At 47.3% G+C, this 25,696-nt stretch overlaps 1 protein-coding gene across 2 annotated transcripts in view; it reads left to right on the top strand.

Annotated features, from left to right (window-relative positions):
• HUNK (hormonally up-regulated Neu-associated kinase) overlaps nt 1–25,348 on the top strand; it is a 43,996-nt gene extending 18,648 nt beyond the window's left edge. Inside the window, exons 3-10 of one of the 2 annotated variants that reach the window (XM_088052141.1) lie at nt 3,177–3,232; nt 7,629–7,764; nt 7,991–8,118; nt 11,403–11,538; nt 14,539–14,707; nt 15,237–15,320; nt 20,248–20,311; nt 22,451–25,348. In XM_088052141.1, coding sequence (XP_087908267.1) covers nt 3,177–3,232; nt 7,629–7,764; nt 7,991–8,118; nt 11,403–11,538; nt 14,539–14,707; nt 15,237–15,320; nt 20,248–20,311; nt 22,451–23,094 — 1,417 coding nt within the window. In that variant the 3' untranslated portion in view covers nt 23,095–25,348. Of the gene's footprint in view, nt 1–3,176; nt 3,233–7,628; nt 7,765–7,990; nt 8,119–11,402; nt 11,539–14,538; nt 14,708–15,236; nt 15,321–20,130; nt 20,312–22,450 lie in introns of both variants that reach the window. The other variant, XM_005524072.3, reaches the window with a different exon arrangement.
• The last annotated feature ends 348 nt before the right edge of the window (nt 25,349–25,696 follow it).

Here is a 25,696-nt window from a genome sequence, read left to right as displayed (position 1 = left end):
GGAGTGATTTTCTGTGGTGCTGTTCAGATTAAAAATAAGACTCAGGAGAGAGCAGCCAACCACTGCTGCTGTGCAGCTGCTTGCTGGTAAAACCTTCTTTCTCATCCTTCCTCCCCCAGACAAGAAATAAAGTGTGAAATGCAAAACTTCCCTTTTGCAGCCTGCTGCCTGCCATGGCATGGAACAAACTGTTGTGGGAGCAGCTGATGGGGTCACTTGCTCCAGGGATTCATTGTGTTCCTCCCTGGAGGCACTGGCTGCACCTGGGGTTTCCAGAGTGCTCCAAAGAGAGAAATCAGCCCCACTGACAGCAGAACAAACTCTCAGAGAAACTTAGCCCTTGAAGTTGGTGTATTTTCAGATCCAGGGAATGCCAACTGCGTGCTGCCAGCTCCACAAGCTGAGAAGACAGAAATACCTGCTGGTTCTCCACGCTGTGGGAATGCAGCTTGGCCTGCCTTGCATGACTTCATTATTCCCAGATCTGACTGCCTTGTCCCGTAGTTAGACACTCTCAGCATCAGGGAACTGATCCCTTAGGCAAAGGTTGCACTTCTTGTTCCTAATGCCTGGGAGTATCTTTAAGTTTTTCAGCAATGAATGCTGAGAATTTGCTTATGGGGGAAAACCCATCAATAATCCTTTAGTCATGGTTGTTGTTGAGCAGCCGTGACAGTAAAGGCACAAGATCAGATTTACTTCAGGGAGGGAAACTAAAAGTGTCCAGAGCTTTGTTGCAGTGGAAAAAGAAACACCATTGCCCCCAAAAGTGTTTGGAAGCCTGCATTTCATGCACTGTGTGATAAAGGATTTGGAACATTAAAGGTGAGTAAGGCACTCAGTGAGAGTTGGTCAAGTCTTAGGAGCGGCTCAGATAAACCTTTTTGTGAAAGATACTTGAAGTTTGTCTTGGACACAGCTGACTTAATAAAGCATTTAGGATGCTCATGGCAATGGGTCCTAAAGCAGGTGTGCAACTGGGTTGTACCACCACGAAGAGAAATGTGGGAAAGCCTGTTGTCCTGGCTCCTGGTATTGCTCCAAAAATCAGTGTTTTCCTGTTGGGGTGGACAAAAACTGTGGTGCATATGGACCATTAGATCAGTTACCACTCACTGGCAAATCTGCTGAGAACAGACAGATGGGTAAACAGCTTTTACCAGGTTTGACTGCACTCTATACTGAGGCAATATTTACATTTCTATCTTTTTCCTCTGATAGCTTTAAGATGCCCTGTAATATTTACCTTTTGTTTATATATTTTTATTTTTTTTTTACTTTGAATCCTTTAAAATATATTTTCTGGTGTTCATGGTTAGCCCCTCTGTCACTCATTTGTTACTCTGATTGCCTGGATGTCTTTTCTCAGCTTGCATTTTTTTCCCTTTCCTTGCCTTTAAAGTCTTGTTGCTTCTTAGCTAATATTTCTTTATACTCAGAGTTTCCAAACAAATGGTCTTTTTCTTTGCTTTGAGGTGCTGTACTAAGCATTGCAGTGCTTCTGTTGATTTCAGTTTAATTGGGGGTTTTGGAGGTGTTAGTGGGGGGCTTGTTTTGTATTTTTCTGTTTTTCCCAGACTGTTGGGGTTTTTAAGTTGTTTTTGTTTTTTTAGTTTGGGGTTTTTTTTTTTTAAGTCTCTCCCATTAAATTCCCAGCCCTGATGTTTTCCTGGAGACCAATCACACAGCCTGTGAAAACCTCCACCTGCAAGCAATAAGGATGCCAGAAGTGAAGCACTGAGCCCCTTTTTGGCAGCAGAGGGAAGCAGGAGTGGGTTGATCCTGATCCATCTGGCAGGGCAGATTGTCCCTGGATCAAGCCCTTTCTCAGCAGCACTGGTTGCCCTACGAGGGAAATGCCTTTTGGAGGATGTGCAGGAACCCCTGGGATACTGCCAGAGGAGGGAATTTAATCATAGAGTCACGGAGGGCTTTGGGTGGGAAGGGACCTTAAATCCCATCCAGTGCCCCCCCTGCCATGGCAGGGACACCTCCCACCATCCCAGGCTGCTCCAAGCCCTGTCCAGCCTGGCCGTGGGCACTTCCAGGGATCCAGGGGCAGCCACAGCTGCTCTGGGCACCCTGTGCCAGGGCTCACCACCCTCCTAGCCAGGAATTCCTTCCCAATATCCCATCTAAACCCATTATCTGATCACTTTGAAGCCATTCCCCCTCTGGACTTGCTCCAGCAGCTCCACATCCTGCTGTTGGCCCCAGGGCTGGAGGCAGCTCTGCAGGTGAGGGCAGAATCCTCCCTTCACCTGCCCACCCTGCTCTTGATGCAGAAAATCCCTCCTAGGTAGGTCCTTGTGGTCTTAATGATGAAGTGAGGGTCATCCTGCCTTCTGCCTCAGGTTTGTTGGGACATGAAGTGAAATGAAGAGGAGCAGTTTGAAAAAGGCTTGGAGTCTTTCTCTCACAGCTCCCTCCTTGTGGAAATGCTTGGCTTGGTCAGGTTACCTGTCTTATTTTATTAAGCCTGATATCTTCATCTGTAATGGAAGTGTCTTTCATCACTGCCTCTGCCTTACAGAGGCAAAATACCGTGGATGTCACTGAATTCCCACAATTAGAGCTTTATTATCCATCATTTATTATTTATTATTTGTTTTTTCCAAAGCATGCTGGGAGAGGCACTGATGCCCCTCTGAGCCGTGGATATCCCAGCGTGCTGATTGTTACAAATATTCCCTGTCTGGATGGGGGGGAAAAAATCCATGTGGTGAAGACTTAGCCAACTGCTAGGAGTCATGGATGAGTCGTGTAGAGAGCAAAATAGGGTTTTTTTCACATTGTACTTAATGCGCAGTGGGCACAGCTTGGGGTTTGGGGGTAATTTTCTGGGTGGCATTGTCCAACTTAAAATGTTTCCAGTTTGTAAGTTTTCTGTAAACTTGCAGTACTGAAGAAACTTAAAGAGCCTAGTTAATTACAGGATGTACTGACAAGTGCTTGTAATATCATTTTGTGCCTGAAGAATAGGTGGGAAGCAGAGTGTGAAAGCACTGTTAATTTTGGGCAGGATGCATGGGGCTTTCTGCTTTCACTGTGGAACTGGGTGTGCTGCTTTCATTATATATTTGATTATGTACAAGTCTTGTACAGGCACTGATGAGACTGAAGCAAAGCTGCTTCATTATTTTGGAGACTCACTCAAAATATTTTCTTTCTTTCAGAGACTTGAAGATAGAAAATCTGCTGCTAGATGAAGACAACAATATCAAGCTTATTGGTAAGAAACCAGTTTGGCAATTCCAGTAATTGAAATTGTTAGTTTTATAAAGAGAGTTTTTGAGGCTTCATAATCCTCCATGTGACAACTGCTAATGTTGCTGCAGAGAGGAGCTGAGAGTATAGATAGCAATCAAGCTGTTCCTGAAAGCATTTTGTGAAAAAAACGATCCAAATAATTCAGATTTAACTGGGTATGGGAATAATCCTACATCTTAAACCCACATCTTTCACATTCAAATCGGGAGCTTGGTAAAGAATTTAAGAATTGACACCACAGAAGCGGTGGTTTATTTCATTATCATGATCATTTCTTATTTGCTAGGGGCTGGATTCTGCCCCCGTGAACATATGCCTCCACTGAAGTCAGTGGGAGTTGCACACATTTTTAGCAGCTGGCAAAATGTGGTCCTATATTTATATTTGTTAAATTTGCTTCCAGCACCCGGGACAAAATTGGTTTAGAGGGCTGTTAAAGAATAAAAAAGATCAACGGTAGAGCCTTGATTGTATTTAGGTATCAGTTGTACGTGGTGCTTGATTCATTCAAGCTGTGCAGTCATTTGGATTAATCACTGGTGAGGACAGTCTCTCACTGCCTTGCATAACTCCCATTAATGTTAATGTGGGCATTGAAAAGAAAATATTCCTTTCATAAAATAAATGCCAAACATCTGTTTATATTTCTTTCTATGCCTACACTTTTGCCAGCAGCAGTGTCTGTGGCTGCAGACTTAAAAGCTCAACTGATTCTCTTCAGAAAGTTTCACGGGCTGAGAAGTGGTGAAAAACACTTAACAATCAAGCATCCAGGTCAGATGGGCGGTATGAAGTCCGTACATCTCCCAGCAAACAAGGGGAGGATGATTCATGAGCTCTGAAATAGCCAGGTTTGACTCGGGGAATTCACTTTTGGAAATGCTACCCCGACTTGTAGTGATTACTCTGTAGCAAATCAGGCAGCTGGGAAAATAATAGCCAAGAGAACTCTGCCTTCCCTCGGCTGAGGGTCAGGAGGGTACTGATGAGTGACCATAAATCATCCCTCAGTACTGGTGGATGCCACCCATGTCCTGATTGAGCAGATAAGCGGGACCAGATGGGCTGCGCGGTGCTCTGCGAACATCTGATGGATTTAAAGAACTCACAGAGCTTCCCTGTTCCTGGGTGTTTGATTACACAGCACCACGTGAACTTGACATCCCAAGCAAGACCTTCCCAGATGATCCATGTACAGTTAAAACTCACGTGCCAAAAAAAAACTACTCCAGGCCTGTTCCTGCAGTTCTGTTTGCTTGGGCTGCATGGAAAGGTCTCCTCACAGTGGGTGGTATGGGAAGAACAGAGAAGAGAGACAAGTTTGATCTTCCACAGCCTCAGTAAATTGTCCTCAGGTCTGCAGCCTGATGTTTAAGCAGAGCACATTGCAGGCAGTGTGTATGCTGAAACAAAGCCATTAAATCCCACCACACCTGGGGGTGTTGTAGCAAAAGAAAGGTTGCAAAATTTTGTGTAGCCTGCCCTACTAGGAATGATCAGTTGTGTCATCACATAGTTCTTCCCAGGAAGGTTCTTCAGGACTCAGGAACATGTTTTGAGGAATTAAAGTGCTGCTTTTCATGACTGGGGAGAAGAGGCTTTGAGCTACAAAACTGGCTCATGTTACCTGCTGTGGGTTGAGAGCTTGGTCTCCATGATTTGTACAGCAGTAAACCCAGGAGTAGCAAATAAAAATAAAAATAAAAACGTTGTTCTTGTAATAGGTGTGAAAGGGAGAGCAAAAGGTGAAAGGAAGATTGAAAATGTGATATTGAAGCCACTGCTTGTTGATGCATTTCAGTGAGGCCTGGATGTCTTGAGCCTTCAGCTGCTCAAGGGCACCTTGGATTTGTTCCTCCTTTTGGCTACGTGACAAAGTGGTTTAGAGGCTGCTCTTAGATATTCTTCTTGGAAAAATTCCCTTTGAGAGGACTTATTCTTAGCACTCTCTTAATCAAATTGAAGAACATCAGGATTGGGACTGTTGGAAGTAATTCACTCCTTGTTATCTACCAGCCCATGTGGTTGGAGTCTGATAAAGACGCCTGGAAAAAGCCACACACAGAGCTCTTGGCATCCTGCTGGGACACCCAACTCTGCTGAGCTCTGTGGAGCTCTGCTGGTCCAGCTTGTCCAGGAGCTTGTGTTTAACAGCTCTTTCCCTGTGCTGACTGGCAGGGCTCCAGGGATAGCTGAGCATCCCTAGCTGGATGTGGATTCCCTGGAGGCGTCGAGGAGGAGCGGAGCGATGCGATGGTGATTCCATAGCATGAGCCGTGGGGGTGGTGGAGCTCCCATGTGAAAATATTTACTTTGGGAAATCAAGTGTGGCCTTTGATCTGAGTTCTGTAATTTGCTGGGCTGTTTGAAAGGGAGAGGCAGGCAGTGGCAGCGAGGTTATCAGCGTTGGTGGTCGCACTGTCCTCATCAAGATCAGCAAGGCATCCTTAAAAATAATAAAAATAATAAAAATAATAAAAATCCCACTGTGATCACGATGTGCTGACACTGTGTTAATAGCAATATTCTCATTTCCATGGCTATGAGATCCCTGTCCCCAGTGTGCATCTGTTTGCACACATTCTGCATCTCAACAGGGAAAAAAAAGGCGTAACAGCTGAAATGAATGAGCTGAAGAAAGTGAATAAGGGCTTGACAACTGAAGCAAATGAGAGAATGAAAACCTCTGATAGAATGTCCCCCCATTGATACTGATGAAGGGCTGCTGATTGACACCATCACAGAATACAGCCCTTGTATCCTGTGACTGTAGAACATTACGGAACAGTCAAGGGATTTGGAGCTGGCATGACACAGCGGGGTAAGGACCAGGAATAATACTGTGTGGAGAGATTATTTCCAGGGGTTTTTAAAAGTATTCTGCAGTTGACAGAACTCATCTCAGGCCACAGCTAATGAGCACATGAATGAAGTTAATGGATCCTCTGCAGTATTTGTAAAAGCCTCAGTGATGGTACATCTCTAGCAGGGATGATTAAGCAGTGTCCAGTGATAATTGTTTTCCATCAGAGGCAAGGAAATTGCTGCGATTCTCCCTTCAATTTTGGCAGTGTTCTCCAGGAAAACCCCAGTGAGCCTCTTTAGCTGTGAGAAGTGGTGATTCCTGACCCCCTGTGCCTGCCTGCCCCTCAGAGGTGCAGCCAGTTGAGTGGAAAGCCCTGTTGCCACCATTTAGGCACTCGGGCTCTTCCAGTCACTGTGATAATCACATTTTTTTGGTAAGCATTTTCATATCTTTGCCCAGTTTAGTGAGGGAATGAGGCTTATGTGTCTGCCCTGTCAGTGTGCTTCCAATACCTTGAGGAGCTCCTCACATTTCAGCCAAATTTGATTTTCAGTGGGGTGAAAGCTTAAGGACAGGCCAGCACTGCAAGTCCAGTGCAAATAAGTGTGCAGGTAAGGAAAAGAGCCACAAATTAATGACTGAGAGAGGATATTGAGGAATTAATCAGGTGTCAATGTGTCAATAGTGGTGGTTTTCAGAGATTCACAGAATATTCTGAGTTGGAGAGAACCCGCAAGGATCAACGAGTCCAACTCCTAATAAATGGGATTTGTTGTTCCCTAAACCCATCAAAGCCTGCAGCCACACCAGTGCTGGAGCAGACAGGAGGGAAATTTTGGGAGCACCCTTGGGCTGCCTGAGAGCACTCGGGAAAGGGCAGTCCTTCCTGCTGAGGGGCTCCCTCCTGTCTCCAGTGCCAGCCTTAGCCAGTCCCTCATTATTGCCACAAAAGCGTGCCAGGTACACCCAAGGGCCAGGAATACAAGAATTCAAGGCAGAAGTCAGGGAGAGAGCAGCCAAGTCAAGACTCTTCATTTCCCCTTCTTGCTCCAGGACCTCCATGTGTTGTTCCAGAGCTGAACCCTCAGTGTTTGTGCAGCCCCAGACAGCGACACCCCGTTTTGCATCTGATGGTTCATTTACTCTTGGATTTAGAGGGAATGTCGATGAAATCCCACTTAGCCTTGTCCCCTGTATAAAATCCTGCAGCAGTGTGGAAGGCACAGCAGCCTGGGGTGGCTCAGGACCTGGGACAAGCTCAGCTCTGCTTGTTGCCATCCAGTTGCCAGTGAAATGTAGTTGCTTTGCATATGAAGTGGTAATTGAGTATGTTCTAAGGCTCTTTTTATTGTTTAGTGGAAACCTCTGGTTATTTAGCACCTCGTACAAGCAGATTACATGAAATTTCTGCATGTGGATGAGCTGGGGTCTTTTTCTCCTTAGGGAGTTCATTGCTTAGCTTTTGGAAAAAATGTTCTTTCTTTTTAGCTTGTGCTCTAGCACAGTTTGACTGTGTCTCTCTTTCATAACTGTGTCTCTGTGCCTTTCACAGACTTTGGATTGAGCAACTGTGCAGGAATCTTGGGTTATTCTGATCCCTTCAGCACCCAGTGTGGGAGCCCAGCATATGCAGCCCCTGAACTTCTGGCAAGGAAGAAATACGGGCCCAAAATAGACGTTTGGTCCATGTGAGTTACTTCTCGAGTTTATAATTGTTATTGCAAAGAGCAGGGACGTCTCCAACTGGATCAGGTGGCTCAGAGCCCCATTCAGCCTGACCTGAAATGTTCTCAGAGATGGGCCATCAACCCTGTAATAACTGTCAGACATTAAAGGTAAAGTACAGTCTCTAAAACCTACATTTTTCCTTGCTCCTGATCACTTTGTTTTCTTTTTCTGCATGTTTTCTTTCAGTGGGGTGAACATGTATGCCATGCTGACTGGAACATTACCCTTTACTGTGGAGCCATTCAGCTTGAGAGCCTTATACCAAAAAATGGTGGACAAAGAAATGAACCCCTTTCCCACCCAGCTCTCCTCAGGTAATCCAGGGGGGTTGCTGGGAAACGTTCAGATCCAGTGGGTCAGAGTGTGGAATCATGAGTCAGGCTGCCAACACTGTGCTAATTGGGGAAAGCTAATTTTTCTCTTTTTGGCCTCTGCAAGACCTGCAGGAGTTGATGTAGCAGAATTCCTACAGAATTCCTATTTGCTTTGATTTCTGGAGAAGCACCAAGTTGTGCTGAGTGTGAGAGAAGGAACAAATCTGTGAAATTCTGTGAAATTGCTTTTGCACATCCAGAAGATTCTAGCATAGGGTAAGGATGGATGAACAGATTATTTTGGAACAACAGATTCCTGGGCTTTATCATGACTGGGATGGAGTGATAAACTGCCTCAAATGACCTCACATTTATTATGGAATAATGACATGCACTCAGAAAGTTATTTTGGGACAGTTACCTGGGATAACCTTTGTGTGTTCACAAAATGCAAAATAGTTGATGTATTAGTATCAGAAATATTAATTCCTGCTACAGAGCCGTGTCACTAGGCAACAGAATCACTTTTCAGCTTGCAGCAAGGCCACTGTCAGCATTTGGAACAAGCTCTGTCTGGTAGCTAGGCTTTATTTTTCTCTGCCAAATTCGTTGTCCATGGAGAGCTTCTGTCTCCTTCCCTGGCAGCCTGCTTGCAAGGGGCTTTTGATAAAACTAAAAGATTGCAAACACAAAAAGGGAGTGGAAATCCTTGTTACAGGGTGTAAAAGAAAAGCCTTGGGAGTTGAGTCACAAGGTGAATTCTCCAAGTACAGATTTTGGGTTCCACCCTGTAGAAAGCCAGACCCTGAGCAGCAGAAAAGAAAACATTGCTTTTGACAATGGCTTCATTTTGCTGTTTCATCCATCCTGCCACTTAACAGTGGAGATCAGATTTTTTCTCTCTAGCATCTGTGGCTCACTTGACACTGTGGTCCCCAGGGAAGGCAGGATTTTGTTTATCCTGTGAGAGCTCCAGCAGCCTGGACTTGCAGAGATGATGGCAAATTAATGGACTGCATTTAAAGATGTTAATCTTTGCCCACGGTGGACAAAGGTACGCATCTGTCCCTGACCTCAGGGCCTTGTGAGCTCAGTGACATGGCACAGTGTGATTTAGGGTGACATTTGTTCCTGCCACCCTTAGGCTGTGGGTCACTGGGCAGAAACTCTGCTCCTCTGCTCTGGGAATTGTGGGGCTTGTTAACTTCTTGGGTTTATGGACTTTTTGTTTCAGTCGGTTCTTAATTTCCATCAATTCATCTATAGAGGAGAGAATTTTTAGAGGAGTCTGTTTTGTGTGCCCAGTACGTTGTCTTTCAATATTTAATTTCCTGTTTCCTGAACACACAGCCCCATCATGCAGAGGTAGCCAGTCTTATCACTGAGCAGGAAAACACTTCATTTGTGTGACCTATGGGTGACTGTGAGCACCCAAAACAACCTGTGCAGCAAAACAGCGAAATTTTGGACTTGGTGTTTGATTTTCCCACTTAGGAACCTATTTCTTATGAAGCCTCTTGAACAACAGCTATCTGGTTATTGATTTTAGATGAGCAGAGGTCAGATGCTCAGGAAGTTGGTGTTCACCTTGCATGTATTCCTTTTCCTTCATGCTTGCTCCCTGGGGAAATCATTTTGCTGTCCACAGCTGTGTGGCTTAGCTGGAACAGCTCCTTGTGCCATCCCAGCTCGAATCAGCCAAGGTGCTGTTGCTCTGGGAGCTTCCAGGGGGGAATCTTCACTCCAGAATTAGTTTCTCCCAGCCTGAATCTCGTGACCTGTGGCCCTTCACATGCCTTATTCAATCAGTTTGCCTTTTGGCAAGGGTGGGGGTGGAGAAGTAGGAGTTTTAAGGAGACCTTGGGTGATTTGGAGACCAGGCATGGTGGTGGTGCAGGAGTGAGTGTGTGGGTTTGGGGAGAGGGATTTATTTCCCTGGCTCTGAGCCAATGGGATGTGTGAGGTTGCTACCACAGACATGGGGGAAGCACTGGAGCGAGAGGGGATTAAATGGGAGAACAAGGGTTTGTTGTTTGCTGTAATGGGGGTGAAGAAAGGGCACACCAGGCACACAGAGAGCAGCTTCCAGCAAGTTTGGGAGCTCAGATGTAGGCTCTTCCTGCTGTTCCCACAACATGGCTGCTGTAGGATAATAACAAAAAATACTGGAGAATGTTTAAGTAAAGCATCTCACATAAGTCAGTGGTTTGTGAAGAGAGAGATGAGCAAAAACCCAGCTGAACTGGTAAATACAGAGTAATGAGTCTCTCTTGCACATATAAGGTTCTTGACACAGGGAGGGCCCTCTCTCCAGCTGAAAGGTGATTTTTGCAGGGTATTGTACATTGAGGTTGCTCAGGTTATTGGGAATTGGCACCTGTTGGGTCTAACCCTGATTTATTTCAGGAGAAACCCTCCCTTCCTCATCGTCCACCCTCCCCTGGTGCACCAGCCCATCCTGTCCCATCCACTGTGGTGTCACCAAAAGGTGTTCTATCCTCTTTAAATTGCACGTGGGAGCAGTGAAATCTAGCCTTGATAATTCAAGGAATAAAGACCAGACCTAGTTGAAGCAGAGTTTATTTTCTGCTCAGGGGGGCACTTCTTGTGAGATTTTGGGCAGATCATTTGATTTCATTGCTCCTAATCATGTAAGAAGCACATGGCTTAAAAACTGAGCATTTTTGCAAGAACCTCAGGAGGAGTGGTTGAGTGTCACTGAAAGTTGAAGGTTTGGGAGAACAAAGCAAAGCCTGCTAATTTTGCTATGCTCTTTTAATTTGGCTCAAACATTCTGCACCTGATTGTAGATTGGATGGAAGCCAGAGAATTTATCCTTATAATGTCAAAAGGAGCCTAATTTGCTGTGACTTCCTTCCCAGGTCTGCATCCCTTCCCTCCCTTCACTCACCCCTGGTCCATCTCCTGCTTTGAGCACAGTGATTTGTCTCTGGCCTGGTTCCAGCCTCTTGCCCTCATGTGGGAATTAAATGTTGGCTCACCTGCTGCGAAACCTCAGATGAGCTCTGAGACAAAAAGCGCTTTTCCCCCTCTCCTTTATAACTCTATAAATCATTGTGACTGTAAATCACTGTTTGTTTTAGTTACTAATCCCTTATCAGTTCTTCCATTTCCTCAAGGACATTGGAGCATGCAGTAAGGAGAATGTTCCTTTTTAGCATGCTCTTGCTCGGGCCGCACACCTGCAGTAACTCATCTCCTGGGCAAGTCCTAAAGGCGCTGACAGAGCTCTTGTTTGGGGTTTTCCCTCCATCTCTCCACAGCGGCCATCACCTTCCTGCGCTCCCTGCTGGAGCCAGACCCTGCAAAGAGACCAAACATCCAGCAGGCCCTGGCAAACCGATGGCTCAACGAGAACTACCCCGGGAGAGCGCCGCCCAATGTCACCTATCCAAACAGGTACAGCGGGGAGGGGAGGAGAAGACCTGCCAGGCTGGCTGCTCCATCCCTGTCACAGATCCTAGGCATTGCTCTTGTCAATCCATCGTAAAGGGTATTCACATTGGCTCTGTGTGGCTCGAAATGGTCAGGAGCAATGCCTTAAATTGGAAGCTGCAAGTACAGTGCATTGTTTGCAGGGTGGGATGGGGTAGGCAGGTCTTTAAAAAAATTAATTTGCTGCAGGCCTGGGAATGGGGAGGTGTGAGAGGTGCTTCTGATCTCTTCCTTGCTGGTCAGTAAAAGCCAAGCTGCTTCTCCAGGAGAGCCTCTGCCTGTTTGTGAGCTGCTGTGGGTTAAGGGAATATGCAAACCATGGTGAGAAAGGTCAGAGTTTAATGGTCTTGCTTCCTTGGTTGTTGGTGTTGAATACCTGCACCCTGCTGAATACGTGACTGAAAGCAGGCAGAGAATGAATCTCAGCGTCAGCCAAACATCCATCCAGGGAAAAAGGAAGAAGGGAAGATACTTGTGGTCCAGTTTGGTTATAAATAATCTTGTTGGACTTAAAACATCTGCAGTGTAGAGTTGCAGTCAGTGGAGAGAAATAAGGGCACTTTTTACATAAGGATTCATCTGACTTCTCTCTGATTCTGCCTTAGGATGACTTTGTGCCCTGGAGACACGAGTTCCTCTCCAGTGACTGTAAATGAAGCCTCAGGCAACTCACTTGGAATTACATGTCTCAATTTGATCAGATAAAACCTCCTCCCTGTATCAAAGGTCTCCAGCTGTGTCTCATACCCCACCCAGGACCTGCAGGATTCACTGCCTCTTAGGCCAAGCAACACTGAGGCAAAGACAGCAACCTAAAGCCCAATTTTGGTGCTTAAAACTTGATAGTGCTGCAGAATTTCTGTCCTAACTTGGCTAAGAGGAGAGTTCCTGAGTGAAGATCATAACTTCCCCTCCTTCAGTTGCCAGGAACCAGATGTGGTGCCTTGGCAGGGGGTGCAGGAGCCCTGATTTAGCAGCAGACATTTCCCTTCCTTCCAGAGGTGGCACTTTTGAGTGACTGCGCCATTCCTTGACCTGAGGAGAAGAGCAGGTCTCCAGCTCCCAAAAGGCAGATGGATGGATGGATGATGGATGATGGATGGATGGATGGATGGATGGATGGATGGATGGATGGATGGATGGATGTCAAGCAGCTTGGATGCCTGGGGATATCACTGGATCCGTCTCCTGAAATGAGGAGGGCAGATGTGGGGCCAGCTGCCTGTAATCCCCAGGATATAAAGGTGGTTCCTGTGATGAATCATTTCCCAAGGGATGAGAACAGGCAGAGCCATTCTCTCAATATCACTCCTCCAAATGCAGGGGACATGTGAAGCTGTAAGGGATAAAAGCCTTCAAAGATACCCTTTCTTTCATTTTTTAGAAATAATATTACTTTTGTTTCATTAGCTGATGTCCCAGGCTTGACCCACCTAGACTTTGTCATACTGGAGCTTTTTAGAGAGAATAATCTGCAAAGTTTTAAAAATTTAAAGATGTGGCCTGGCTCCTTTTGAGCTTGTCTCAGAAAGTACCACTAGAGCCAGCTTCCATGGAACGTCTCCAGTTTTTCCTTAGTGTGCAGATATGGGTAAGGTGTGGTGAAATTGTGCCTGAAGAACCCACTGCTGATTTTTGCAAATAATCAATTCCTCTCTTAATTGACCCAGAAGGAGTTGTGTCGTGTTCTTGCAGTGCCCTTCCACTGCTCTGAGGGTAACACCCATTGTTCCCAAGACGGGAGCGTGGTAGGAAGGGAAGAGCAAGGAGATAAGGTGGGAGAACAGCAGAAGCTGCGTTTTCAGGAGAATGTTTTCCCAGGCTTTTTATAGGCTTGCTTTTGTTAAAGAAATTCCCTGAAGGCAAGCAAAAATTTCCCATTTTGCTGAGCACTTCAAGTGGAAATTGCTTGAATTTCTTTTGCTGCCCAGATGTCTCAACATGCAGTGGCCAAGATAAGTTTTGCTTTTGAACTTGTGGAAAAAAAAAACCAACCCCAAGCATTTTTTAGGGGCAGAACAAGTGTTCATGAGCACAGGGAACAAAAGGAATGAGTTCTTTGAGATTTCCCAGGCTGTGTTTGACATCTTGTCTGAGTTCTGTCCATCAGAGCTGGGAGCCAGGAGTGGGAAAGGTGGGGAGGCATCCCTTGGAAGAGGGAATCTTGCAAAGTAAGTTCCCTCTGATTCTAGGCTTGGTATTAGGAGTGAGGAATATCCTCTAGAAACAACTGGAACCCAGCATTTCTCTGGAGATGGATGGGAGCTGACGGGTACCTCTGGGAAGCTGGCCAGCCCGTTTAGAGGTCTAAATAGGAGTAGAGTTCTTTGGAAAAATCTGGTTTTAACTCAGGCTGAGCCAATGCTTTGGCATTTCCACAAGACCCCTGTACTGCTTTTCTCGCCTTGGCTGAGACTGTTCCAGATTTATAGAAGAGAGAGACGTGAACATGGCTTGGACTTGTGACAGGAGGGGTAACAGCAGCATTGCCATTCTGAGCTGCAGGAGTAACCCTGAACATCCCCTTTCCTCCAGCAGGAAATTCCCTGGCTGATTAGTGCATGGGTGCAGCAGGGGGTGAAGCTCAGAGCAGTGCTGCTTGATTATGAGAAAAGGGGCTTTTCAGAGAGCCAGATCTGGCTTGGATTTTACCTCTTTTCCTTCAAAACCAGCTCATCTTAATGACCTTCAGTGGTCAGGTGTAGGGTAACAAATGGCCTGAGCATCACAGTGCCATTTCCCATCCGGGTGGACACAGTGGACAGAGTCCTGTTCATCCAGCTTCCTGCACTTCCTGTGTTCCCTGACATCTGTCCTTCCCCTGCCTGCTCATGGGAGAAGGGAACTAATCACCCCCAAGATACTGAGCCCTCAGGGCCTCCTCTTGGTGTTCTGCCTCGTCCCCTGGGGGCTCTGTCACTGAGAGGACGGCCCAAAAATCCTTCTCTGCCTCTCCCTGTGCAGGATTCACCTGGAGGACCTCAGCCAGAGCGTGCTGCTGCACATGACTGAGAAGCTGGGCTACAAGAACAGCGATGTCATCAACACCGTGCTCTCCAACAGGGCCAGCCACACGCTGGCCATCTACTTCCTGCTCAACAAGAAGCTGGAGCGCTACCTGGCCAGCCTCAGGGTGAGCACTGCCTCCTGCCACTGCTGGGGGAGCAGGGCACAAAAAGGCTGGAAGTGGCCTGGCTTGCTGCCATTTGATCCCACAGAATTGCAGAGTATCCCAAGCATCATCCATCGCGAGGTCCCTGTGTTGAAATAGTTCTGTTCCTTGGAATGAGCACAATTTATTGAGTCAGGACATTAAGAAGAAGTTTAAGAGCTCTTAAACTTATTCAGCTTTCAAGTGAAAACTCAGCTGAAAGTTTGAATCTTTTAAGTTTAAAAAGATGTAATCTCCCTGGCCCCTGAGCACAGCTTGGACTTTCCAGTTTGACAATAGCACCTTAGATTTTTCTTTCCTTGGTCCTTTTCACATTAGGGACGGTGCCACCAATGATATTTAAAATGTAATGGACCAAATCCATCATCTCTGTAAGCTGATGCTCCTCTGCTGAACACCAAGAGTGGGTGCAGTCCACTAAGCAGTAATTAAACATTAGTTTTCTCCAATTATCTTACGTATTCTACTTTCTGTGCTTTTCTCTCCACAGAAGGCTGAAGGCCAGGACAGTATTTGCCACAAGAACCAGCTGTACCAGATAGAAAAATACAAGGCAAATAAAGACTCCTATGAGGTAAAGCTCACCACAGCTTGTTGAAGTGCTTTGAAAGCAGATTGAATTTGAGCATCCTTGGTGATTGTGATTAAAGTGATGGGTTTGTGGACCTGTGGAAAAAAGAAAGCCCTGTGGTCTTGCCTGTGCAGGACAAATAACTCCCTTGATTTCTTTTCAAAGAAACAAATAGTAACCCACTAGAGAAGAAATAGAAAGGTGACTTTCAGGATTTTTAAAGAAATTAAATGTTTTTAAATCTCTGTTTAGCAAAATGATACAAACACAGGAGGCTCCATAGCTTCATTCTGGGGTGCAGGTTGCTGGTGTTATAAAAAGATGAAAACTCAGTGTTCTTGAGGCTCTGAGCCTGGAGAGCTTGGTGCTGTAGGGCAGAGAGCTGAGTGACAGCCAGGGTGACTCTCTTGGTGTCCTGGGCCAACCCTGGCTTGGCTGCCTGGAGCAGTGAGGCTGTATTAGCACAACACTCTTCAAAGTCAGTTTTCTCTGCTCCTTAGCAGAACTGATGTGGGACCAGCCCACTGCATCGTGAAGGAATTCCCTTGGGCAGGCAAAAGGTTTAACCTTCTGCTCTGTTGGTCTCCAGTCTTCTTGCCTGCAAGCAGAGAAGGTATTTTGTATTAAATCATGGCTGGATTTTTCTTCCCTGGCTGATTCTTTGCCAAGCACTAAAATTACAGGAGTAATATGAGCTGTGCAAGTCTTCCCTGCCAACACAAAGAGCAGCATTCTTGAGGAGTCTGCCTGTCTCAAAAGCTGCTCCTCAGCACTGGATTGATGATCTAATTGCAGGGGCAGATTTGTGTCGTGGCTGGTTTTGTTTATTACAAAGGCTGCTTGCAAGACAAGCTGAACTGCAAGCCAGATGGAAATATCAGGGCAAAGTACTTATTTCTTGAATAAATCAAAACCATCTTACTTGGAATGGATCAGCAGTGGGTAGACTCGATGAATATGATATTTCACAAAGCTCTCACAACTTGCTCAAGCAATGTTGCTTGCAGGGCAACATTCCCTGGAAACAGGGGCAGGTACTGGGAGTTCAACGCTTCAGATCCTGTGTGGAGCATCTTGGTTCTCTCTGGACCAGCTGCTGGTGTCACTTCCCCCAGCAGTGACAGAGCCACTGTGCTCTGGGATTCTCCAGGGGTCAGCTCACAGCTCCTGCTCCTGTGCAGGGGAGGCTGAGCAAGGCCTGCCTGCAAAGTTTATTTCCCTGAGGAAAACTGAAAGTAACAGCAGTGTCTGTGCTGGTGTGTGGCCCCAGTTTGGTTTGTAGGCTTGCTCAGGGATAGAAGCTCTTTCCAAAGCCCCTCCTGCACTCAGAGTTAGTCCCAGGGTAGCTATTTAGAGGATGAGGGGGTGTCATGTCTTTCCTGAAATACTTACCAGGATGCACTCACTGTGCAGACACTGCAATAATAGCAATAATGATAGCAGCCTGTTCTCCTGCTGCATGGGCACAGAACAGGGAAGTGCAGGCCAGGCTGGGCGTGGGGAGGGTGTTCCCTGCCCATGGCAGGGGGTGAGGATGGGCTCTGAGATCCCTTCTAACCCATTCTCTGGTTCCATAATGTTTTCTGTCACTTTAGCTGTTCTTACACAGGGGGATTATGCTACTTTTCCCGTGGCAGGACAGGTGAAGCAGCACACAGGGGTGAATAAACACCCTGGGACACTGCTGCCCTTTGTAACTCAGGCAGACATCTCTCCTAAAATGTCTCCCTGTGGGTGGAACACAGCCCTGGCAGTGTCCAGCCCTGGGATTTAATAATGTGCCAATTACTCTGGCAATATTGTGCCAAATACTGTGCCAATTATTTCCCCCCCTGGAAGTGGAGGAAAATGGAGACTCGGGGGAAGGGGTTTGGTAAGCTCAGGAAGGTTCATGAGCTGGAGATGGAATCCCCTTACCCCTCCCCACCATTTCCAGAGCAGGAATTGGGAGCCACTGGTCCCTAGGGAGCTGAGCCGCAGGTTGCCATGGGAGTAGGAGGGAGAGGGATGGTCAGTTCTAGCTTCATCACACGTGGGATTTCTCCCACCTCTCTCCAGCCATGGGAAATAAGGATTTGGCTTCAGGAGGGGCTGCCAGCAGCTGGGGCAGGCAGGTGGGCAGAGATCATGTCCTGCCCCTCTTCTCCAGTAGGTCTCCTGCTGTAGCATGGAGAGGGGCCCGGGCTGCTGTGGGTGTGAGGTACCCAGGCTGTTTCCAGGCTGGTGTCCCTGTGGTGCAGGGAGAGGGAGGAGTCTGTGTGGCTCTCTCCATCTCTTTATTTGAGGAAGGGGTTTCAGGATGAATGGCTGTCTCTCGCGAATCCAGGAGAGCGAGTGGGCTCAGACGTGCAATTTGCAATTTTTAAACCCTTGGTGTCCTTATCCTATCACTGTGTCAAACATGGCCAAGGCAAACACCCTTTATCTGCCTTTCAAACCCATTGCTGGGACTAAGAGTAGGTTTGAGGGTCAAGGTCAGGACAGGAAATAGCAGAGGATGAGGTAATTCCCAACCTATTCAAGTATAACATACCGGTACAGCTCCAGCATTACGGGACAGTGAGACACTGCAGCGCAGAGGGAACTTTTATAACTCCCCCAAATGAAATCTTCCTTTCCTTTTCAAATATAAATCCATGGCACCTTGGGAGTTCAGGACTTTGGTCCTGAACCTCTGACAGCCATGGTCATTAAGGAGCAGCGTTAGCAGTTTTAGAAATACTTCTGAGACTGTTGGCAGTGTTCATCCAGAGTGAAGTAATTAATTGCCAGCGCCGGATATGTGAATTTCCTTTGCCAGGGGTGCTTTAATTGTGTGGAGTGGCTGTGTTGCTGTGGCTGAGGGAATGTACCAGCAGGGTGAGGGCAAAGGCAGGAGCTCTTGGCAGGTGAGAAGCTGCAGCTTGGCTCGTGCACCATCAGGCTAAAAATACCGCAGCCCTGGCACGTCCTGCACCCCGACAGAGGCTGCAGCAACCAGCACGCAGATCCCTCCTCAGCTAGCCAAAGCAGCAGATAGCTCCTAACAATCTGGATTGGCTCCTGTGAGCTTAATATAGTCACCACTTGGTCTCATCCTCACAAGTGCCTTTATAAAAAGATCCTTGGGAGAGCCTGGTCTCTGCTGAAGGCTCTCTTGACAGCAGAGTTTCAGAGCCGTGGGAGGAAAAACAGTGTGGTGGGCTCAGAATTAGCTGCACACCTTCCCCTGCGTGCTGTGGCAGGGTGGTGTTCCCCCAGCACTATGGGCAGCATTATTGCTGCTGTTGTTTTTGTTGTTGTTGCCGCTTCACCCTCACCAGGAGGGACTGTGCCTGATCCACACTGCTACTCCAAGCACGGTGGTGTTACTCCAAGCACAGCCACCTCCAAAGGTGTACAGCTCCAGGAGGGGCTCCTTTGTGGCTGTGGAAGGGTCAGCCAGCTGCAGCTAGCCAGAGGGAAAGGAGTTGGGGGGGATAAGGGATGGACGGGGTCAAAACCCACGTGCACGAAGAGAGGCTGAGGTGAAGCCAGTGAGGAGCTCACAGAGGATCTCCAGTTCTTCTTCTCCCAAGTCACCCACCTAACCATGGGTGTTAAAACTAAAAATGTCTGTTTATGAGTCACTGAAGGTTCTTTCCAGCTCTGTAACTCCTGAAAGGTTGCAGAGTCCAGCAGTGCCCAGACACTGTCTGTGCAAGGAGCCAGGCTCCATCTGAGCTGGGAATGTTCATAATGAGTCCAGATTTTTGCCTCTTCAGTGTCTGTCTTGCTTCCAAGGTGTTTAGTGGCCCAGGAGAATCCAAGTTGTCTTCTGCATCTTTCTTTTCCTCTCTCACATGTTTTTATGCGCTTCACTTTGAGGGTTTTCATAGGCTCCACGTCAGTGAGCTTGCAAAAGAAAATCAGGAGTGGCAGTGCATAATTACCAGACAGAACACAGGCACGTAACTGGGGGGAGGAACTTTCCTTCACTTTTTAAAGAAGACTTGTACTTACAGCAACCTTTTAACCAGATGCAGCAAAACACGTTGCTTAAATGAGAGCTATGACCACAAAAACAACCCCAAACCAAGCAAAACTTTGTTTTAAATGTGAAATAAGACTTTGGGCTCCCCTAGAAATCAGTGAGAGGTAAAGGGTGTTAAGCAGTTTGCTGAATATGAAAGAAGATGCAATGAATTTTCCCTGTTAAACAGTGCTTTGAAAAAGGCCTTCCTCTTCAGAGTCCTGCTGCCAGGTTTTGGTTTTCCTCTGTCATCACTGGAGATCAACCCTACCTTCTTCTTGCAATCCCACCTTCAGCTGCCTTCCCCATCACAACCAGGAGTCAGGGCTCAGGGAAGGGATAACTTTCTCCCCCTCCATGTCCTGTGCAGTTGAAGAGATGCTGTAAAAACAAGGGCTGTATTCCTCCAGATCTTGTCTGGACAGAAGATAAACGACTCAAAGGCTTTAAACTTCTTTAAAACTTTACAGCTCACCTTCGTAAATCTCAGAGGGAGTGAAGTCAGACTTTTTCAGTGCTTAAGTAGAGTAATTCAGGTATGGAGGAGCACAAACTTTTATCTGCTTTCTCCAAGAGCTTTCCCTTTTCCTTTAATTTTCCAAAACCAGCTTTCACACTGCCTGAATGTCAGAGCAGATGGGAGCCATGAAATCACAGCAAGCTGATCAGAGGAAAATGAGATGTGGAGGATTTAGTTACTCTGAGTAGTCAGAATAAGTTCCTTGTAAAATACATAGTATTTAATCCACCTTGTTGGTCTGGGGGTCACTGAAACTTCCCTTGAGTAAACCAAATCGTTCTTGTTTGTTTTGCAACTTAAAGGACAAAAAACTCAAAGAGCAAGAAAAGAAAGGGGAGATTCTTCACCGTCAGCTCCCAAAGAAAACTGAGAAAAGTCCAGTTTCATATAGACAGCCTTCTTCCTGTCTTGTCTCACAGATCCAGAACACCAAGGCTCTGCTGAAGGACCGGAAAGTCGCCAAGGCCGGGGGTCCGGAGAAAGGTCAGTGGGAGGCAGGGCTTTGCTGTGTCTGTGTCTGTGTGTGGTGTGGTGGTTTTGAGCCCGTCCTGTCCTGTGTGGCACGCGCTCCTGAGGAAAGACTCCGGCTTTGCGCTCCGTGTCGCTCTGGGCGTGCGGGAAAGAGGCCTGGATAACGCACAGCGGGGTGAAAGGCCCTGAGGAGACCATGGTGGTGCGCAGCACTCAGGAGTCCTCACTCTCCGTGTTTGACAGAATTCCTGCAGGGCTTTAAAAAGGCAGTTCCTTTCCCCATTCTCACCTCCTCGCACAAAGCCATCCACGCTCACGCTGGTGTTTTGAAAGCATCACCACCCACCGCGGATCGCTGAGGAATCAGAGATGGTAGCCAAGCTTCTTCCTAGCAGCCACTGTGCTTTCCTGGCAGGAAAAGGAGTGGCATGGGAGAGCCCCTGACCTCGAGGGGTCCCTTGGAGGGGCTGGTGGTGGAACAGTGGGAAAGAGGCAGCCCCAGGGGAAGGCAGGTGGGACTGCCGACCTCAGCGATTGCCCACGGGTGAAAGGAGGGGAGAAGTCGTGAGCAAGGAGAGGAAGAGATGTGCCAGCCAGCTGGCAAAAGGAAGGTGGGGAATGGAGTGGAAGAAAAGTGGTATCAGCAGGGAAAAAGGGGTGTGGGCAGTGCACACCTGGGTGGGAGGCACTGAGGAGCAGGAAGGTGATGTAGCCCACTGTTAAATAGGGAACTGAGGGAGGAGAGGTCACTGCAGAAAATACAGTGATGTGAAACATTTACCGTGGTGTCAGGGGCTTATTCAGAGTGGTGGCTTGTGATGCTTTCATGCTCGCTGTCGTAACTTGGTAATTTATCATTTGTTGTGCTCAATGTGAAAAAAAATTGTCCTAACAGTGTCTGTCTGGGGAACCTCTGCTGCAAGGTGGCAGGAGTCCAGAGAGCTGCTCAGGAATGGCACATACTTCCTGTGAAAAAATGTTAAAAAAAGTTCTAAAATGCCCATTTCGCTCAGATTTCCTGTCCCCTTTGGGAGGAAGGCAGAGGGGGAAGAAAATGTAGTTCTTTTTCTTCTGTCTTTATGTTTCTCCCTGCTTTTTTGTTCTGAAACCTGAAAATCATACAGATCTCAGCTGAAGCATTTCTCTGCTTGTGGAGACTATGCTTTGACACATCTTAAATAATTTTGGCCAGTTTTAGAAGGAAACTGGTCGGATTGAACTTCTACTTTTACCAAACAAGTGTGAGATTTCATCCTGTTCATCCATTCAAGTCTCAAGCCCTGACAAGACCATCCCTCCACAAGAAATACATGTGAGATTGTGGCTGTGACCTGAGTGCTGGCAGAGCTAAATTATTTCAGATCCTTTTTAGATGATTTGAGACCGAGGGAACTGATGGAATAGCTTCCAGTTAATTCAATTAGGGGGACCTGGCAGTCAGGTTCCTTGGACAGCTTTCCATCAAGGCAGCAAAACGTGCTTGCTTGTGATTAGCTTGGCATAAGGCAGTGCCAGCGTTCTGTAGGAGCTGAGCAGATCTTCTCCATGAGCTGTTTTGTTTGACTGGGCCAAATCCTGCAAGGATTGTTCCATTTATTTTCGGCCCTTGCTGGAGGAAGGTTCTTGCTGAAGCTGATGCTGCAAATCTGTTCCAACTGTAACAGCCTGAATCTGGCCGGTGCTGCTACTCCAGATTTACATGTGTGAAACCAGGAACAGATTCTGTTCTAAAATGCAGGGAGAGCCATCAGGGATTAACTCACTGGGCTTCCCTGTGTCTCTAGGTGTGTCAGTGAACACAGGCCCAGCAAGAGCCACACAAAGTTGTGCTAAGAAAGGAGAAATGTGAGATTTCTCAGGCGTGGCGTTAGAGGATGTGATTAATACAAACAGCTTGAAGACATCTGTGGTTTTCCTTTTCAAGTGCCTGTCTCAGTTTAAGCACTTTTCCTGCCTGTGAGGGAAAGGGCAGATAAATTACCCGGGAAACAGCGGCGCTAGAACGAGGTGAGGGTGAGGGAACTGGGCTCTGAGTGTGTCCCAGAGCTGTAGCTGGTGCATTGGTCAGTTCCTGTGTGTGAGGTGCCGTGGGCCAGGCAGTGCTGGTAACTGCAAAATGCTCTTCTGCTTCCTTCTCCCATTGCTTTGCAGACTCCGGCGGCGGCGTCAGCCCTTTCCACGAGCCCCTGGCAGCCAAGACGGGCTGTGTCACCTCCAGCTCCCTGGAATACCTGGAGGTCCAGCAGCCACCCCCCAGGACCCCCCGGCTCCTCAAGAGGCAGGAGTCTCCCCAGCCAGAGCCGTCCCGGATCGGGGGCCGGCCAAAGGACTCCCCTCTCATCCTGAATATTGTGCACTCCTTCGAGTCAGTTGACAGAGAGGACCAAATAGACCAGGTTTCCCCCTCTCACCAGTACAGAATTTTAGGCTCTCCAATGAATTTCCCTTACAAAAGCTCAAGTGAAAGGACACTGTCCCCGCTCTTTCCCCCAGGGAGCACGTCCCCCGTCCACCCCACCCAGGTCTCTTTCACGTATGAGGAGAAGGCATATCCGGCCAAGGAAGAAGCAGTGTCCCCTACTCAGCTGGCCCCCAGCAACCCCCTGGGCAGCCCAAACTGTGTGAAAAGCAGGGGCAGGTTCCCCATGATGGGGATCGGACAGATGCTGCGGAAGAGGAACCAGACCATGCAGTCGGCGAGCGAAAAGCCCCTGGAAGCCAGGATGCCTCAGCTGCAGCAGATGAGCCCCACACAGATCTCCTTCAACACAGAGGCTGTCAGCGGCCAGTGTTAGTCTGACATCCTGGGATTTGCACTGCTCTTCTCTGGGATCCGACCTTTTTCTCCTTTAAGCAAGAAGGGAAAGCCAGAGGCGTGTTGCTGTCACTACGTGATACCCTGCGGTGGTGCAGCGTAGGAAATCGGAGGTTTGTTTGCAAGGAAGGCGTTGTCCTACATATTAAAGTTGAAAGGAAAGGGCTCTGCTTGTGCTGTTAAGAAATACTCGCATTTGGCATCTGACTGTACAGTAAAACATCCTGCAAGAGCTGCGTGAATCTGTGTTTTCACTGCTCTCACCTGGCGCGGCAGCAAGGTTGGTTGGAAGAACCGCGAGCACCGAGGGTTTGGTTCCTCCAGGAAAGCAGTGGTGCCACGGATGCCGGGCCAGGATCTGTGGTGAGACTGTCCCTGCTCCACCTGCCTGTGCCACACAGCACGTGGTGCTGCTGCAGGCATTGCTCCTGGGGCAGGCAAGGGGCAAAACCCCAGGTACTCTGTCCAAAGTGAGCTTGCTGACAAGCCCTGCCGAGAAGATGGAGGTGGTAGAAGCTTGAATAAAGACACGAGCGGTCTGATTCAGAGAAAGTGGGAAAATTGGAATTCAAGGCAGATTTTACTGTTAATTACATAAAGTAGGTAATAACACAGTCATTTTTTTCATAAGGAAAACTGTGATTTAATCATGTCACAAGAAACATGGTTATTTAAAAACAAGTGGCATCACGTGGAAATCCACTGCATTAAAGGCCAGCTCCTTTCCTATGAGGGGTCTGCAAGCAGCTGCGTCAAACAGGAATCCAGATTGCAGCAGGCTGTGTGTTTAAACAATCAGCCAGCACCTGCATTAGCCCCTGCTACATCAAGGCAGCATTGGACACACCTGAAGGCTTCTTTGAGACTGCAGTGAATTAAAAAGACTAATAAAGGACACATGAACCTGTACCAAGTCCATTTTATACTCCAAGATTGGTAATGTAGTGGTTATCAAAAACTGGGTATTGTTACGAGCGGCGAAGATTAACTTTCTTAAAAGACACCATGTTCTGTATACCAGTCTTGCTTTTCTAAGTAAATGATACATCTGAGAGGTTGGCAACATTTTTTTGGTTCTGTTTCTGTCCTCAAACCATTTCCTATAAATCAGAAGGTTTAGCCAAAGACAAAGTCTGCTCTTTTCTCTTGTCTGTACCACCCCTGTGTATGTGTTTGTGTCCTCAGAGCATCTCAGTAAAGCTTGTTCCAGCCTGGTTCCCCCATGGGCAGCCCTGGCCCACACTGCTCCCTCCACTGAATGTCATTTCAAAACCCAGGGAGCGGAGGTGGCATCTTCTTGCCGTTGGGATTTTGCCACTGGTAGGAATCCAGGCCCTGTTTTCATCCAGACTTTTACAATTTCATTGCCCCGTTGGTGTCCATCCTTACCCCTGTTTGGGAAGTTTTCCTTCCAGTTCCATGAGCAGGATCCTGGGTCAGGAGGGGCAGCAGAGGCAGGGGAGAAGGTTCCCAGCAGAGCCCATAGCTGAGCCTTTGTTCCTGCTTTGCAGCATAGCACAGGCCCAACACCAAAATCTGCAGGAGAAAATGGGCATTAATCCAAATACTGACAGATAACTGGGCTGCTCAGTGCTGCCAAAACCAGCACAGTGGTGCCCAGAGCACCCATCTCATCCCTGCAGGTGGGACCTTCCCGTAGCACTGGAGAGTCTGTGTGCATCTTGGACCCTTCAGTGGAGTGAGGACTCCCACCTCTGAGGGAGCTGTGCTGCCTGTAAAATAATACACATGAAAGTACCCAATCTGATGAGAAAAGACAGCCCTAGAATAATTTTACCCATTTTCTCATGGAGAAGTGTTGCATTCTGTTTGTAGAGAGCACCTGTGCATCCCAGGGGGCTGTTTTAACTCCTTCATTTATAAACATCAGAGCATTTTCATTCTCTTCATGCTAAGAACACGTTTGTGCTGGTAAGCCAGTGGGCAGGGACCACTGAAATCAGGGATCACTGGAATCAGGGACCACTGAAATCCCCTCCTTTGTGTGCACCGGACTCACATATCCGAACAGATGGCAGATGCTGACTTGAATTACAAACTCAGGTTTATTTGGAACCCAATAAAAGGTTGGGGGAGGCAGGAAAGAGACGTGTTTTGGTTGAGTTTTGTTTTTGTTTTTGGTTTTTTTTTCGTGGAAGCACAGGAAATATGTGTAAGAATCAGAATGAAAACAAATGTTAAATCTTTTATTATATTTATAGAGAATATATGAGTACTACACCACTAAAACATAACCATGCATTATTCAGCATAGTCAGTAGCTATGTACAGTCCAGCTGCAGTGACCACAGGAGGGACCTACTGAATATCATAGTGGAAATTCCAGGGGGGAAAAGCTGTATTTGGTATCATTATTAAACACATGTACTTTTTGAACAAGACTGCCACAGACTGCTGACTTTGTTTGCCAGGTCACTGTGTACAGCAAAGATAATCTCAGGACAAAAACTACAAGGCCAGGTAGGATGGGGCTTGGAACAACCTGGTCTAGTGGAAGCTTGAGCTCTTTTTTCTCGTGTTTGCCTCAGTCTTGGCACCAAACCTGTCATGAATGTGTTTGA

This window comes from Pseudopodoces humilis, chromosome 2, assembly GCF_049639895.1.
Source record: "Pseudopodoces humilis isolate 2021_Gansu_Grassland_sample_001 chromosome 2, ASM4963989v1, whole genome shotgun sequence".
NCBI lineage: Eukaryota > Metazoa > Chordata > Aves > Passeriformes > Paridae > Pseudopodoces > Pseudopodoces humilis.
The sequence above is the reverse complement of the archived record's forward strand: the minus strand, read 5'-3'. Positions and strand labels throughout refer to the sequence as shown.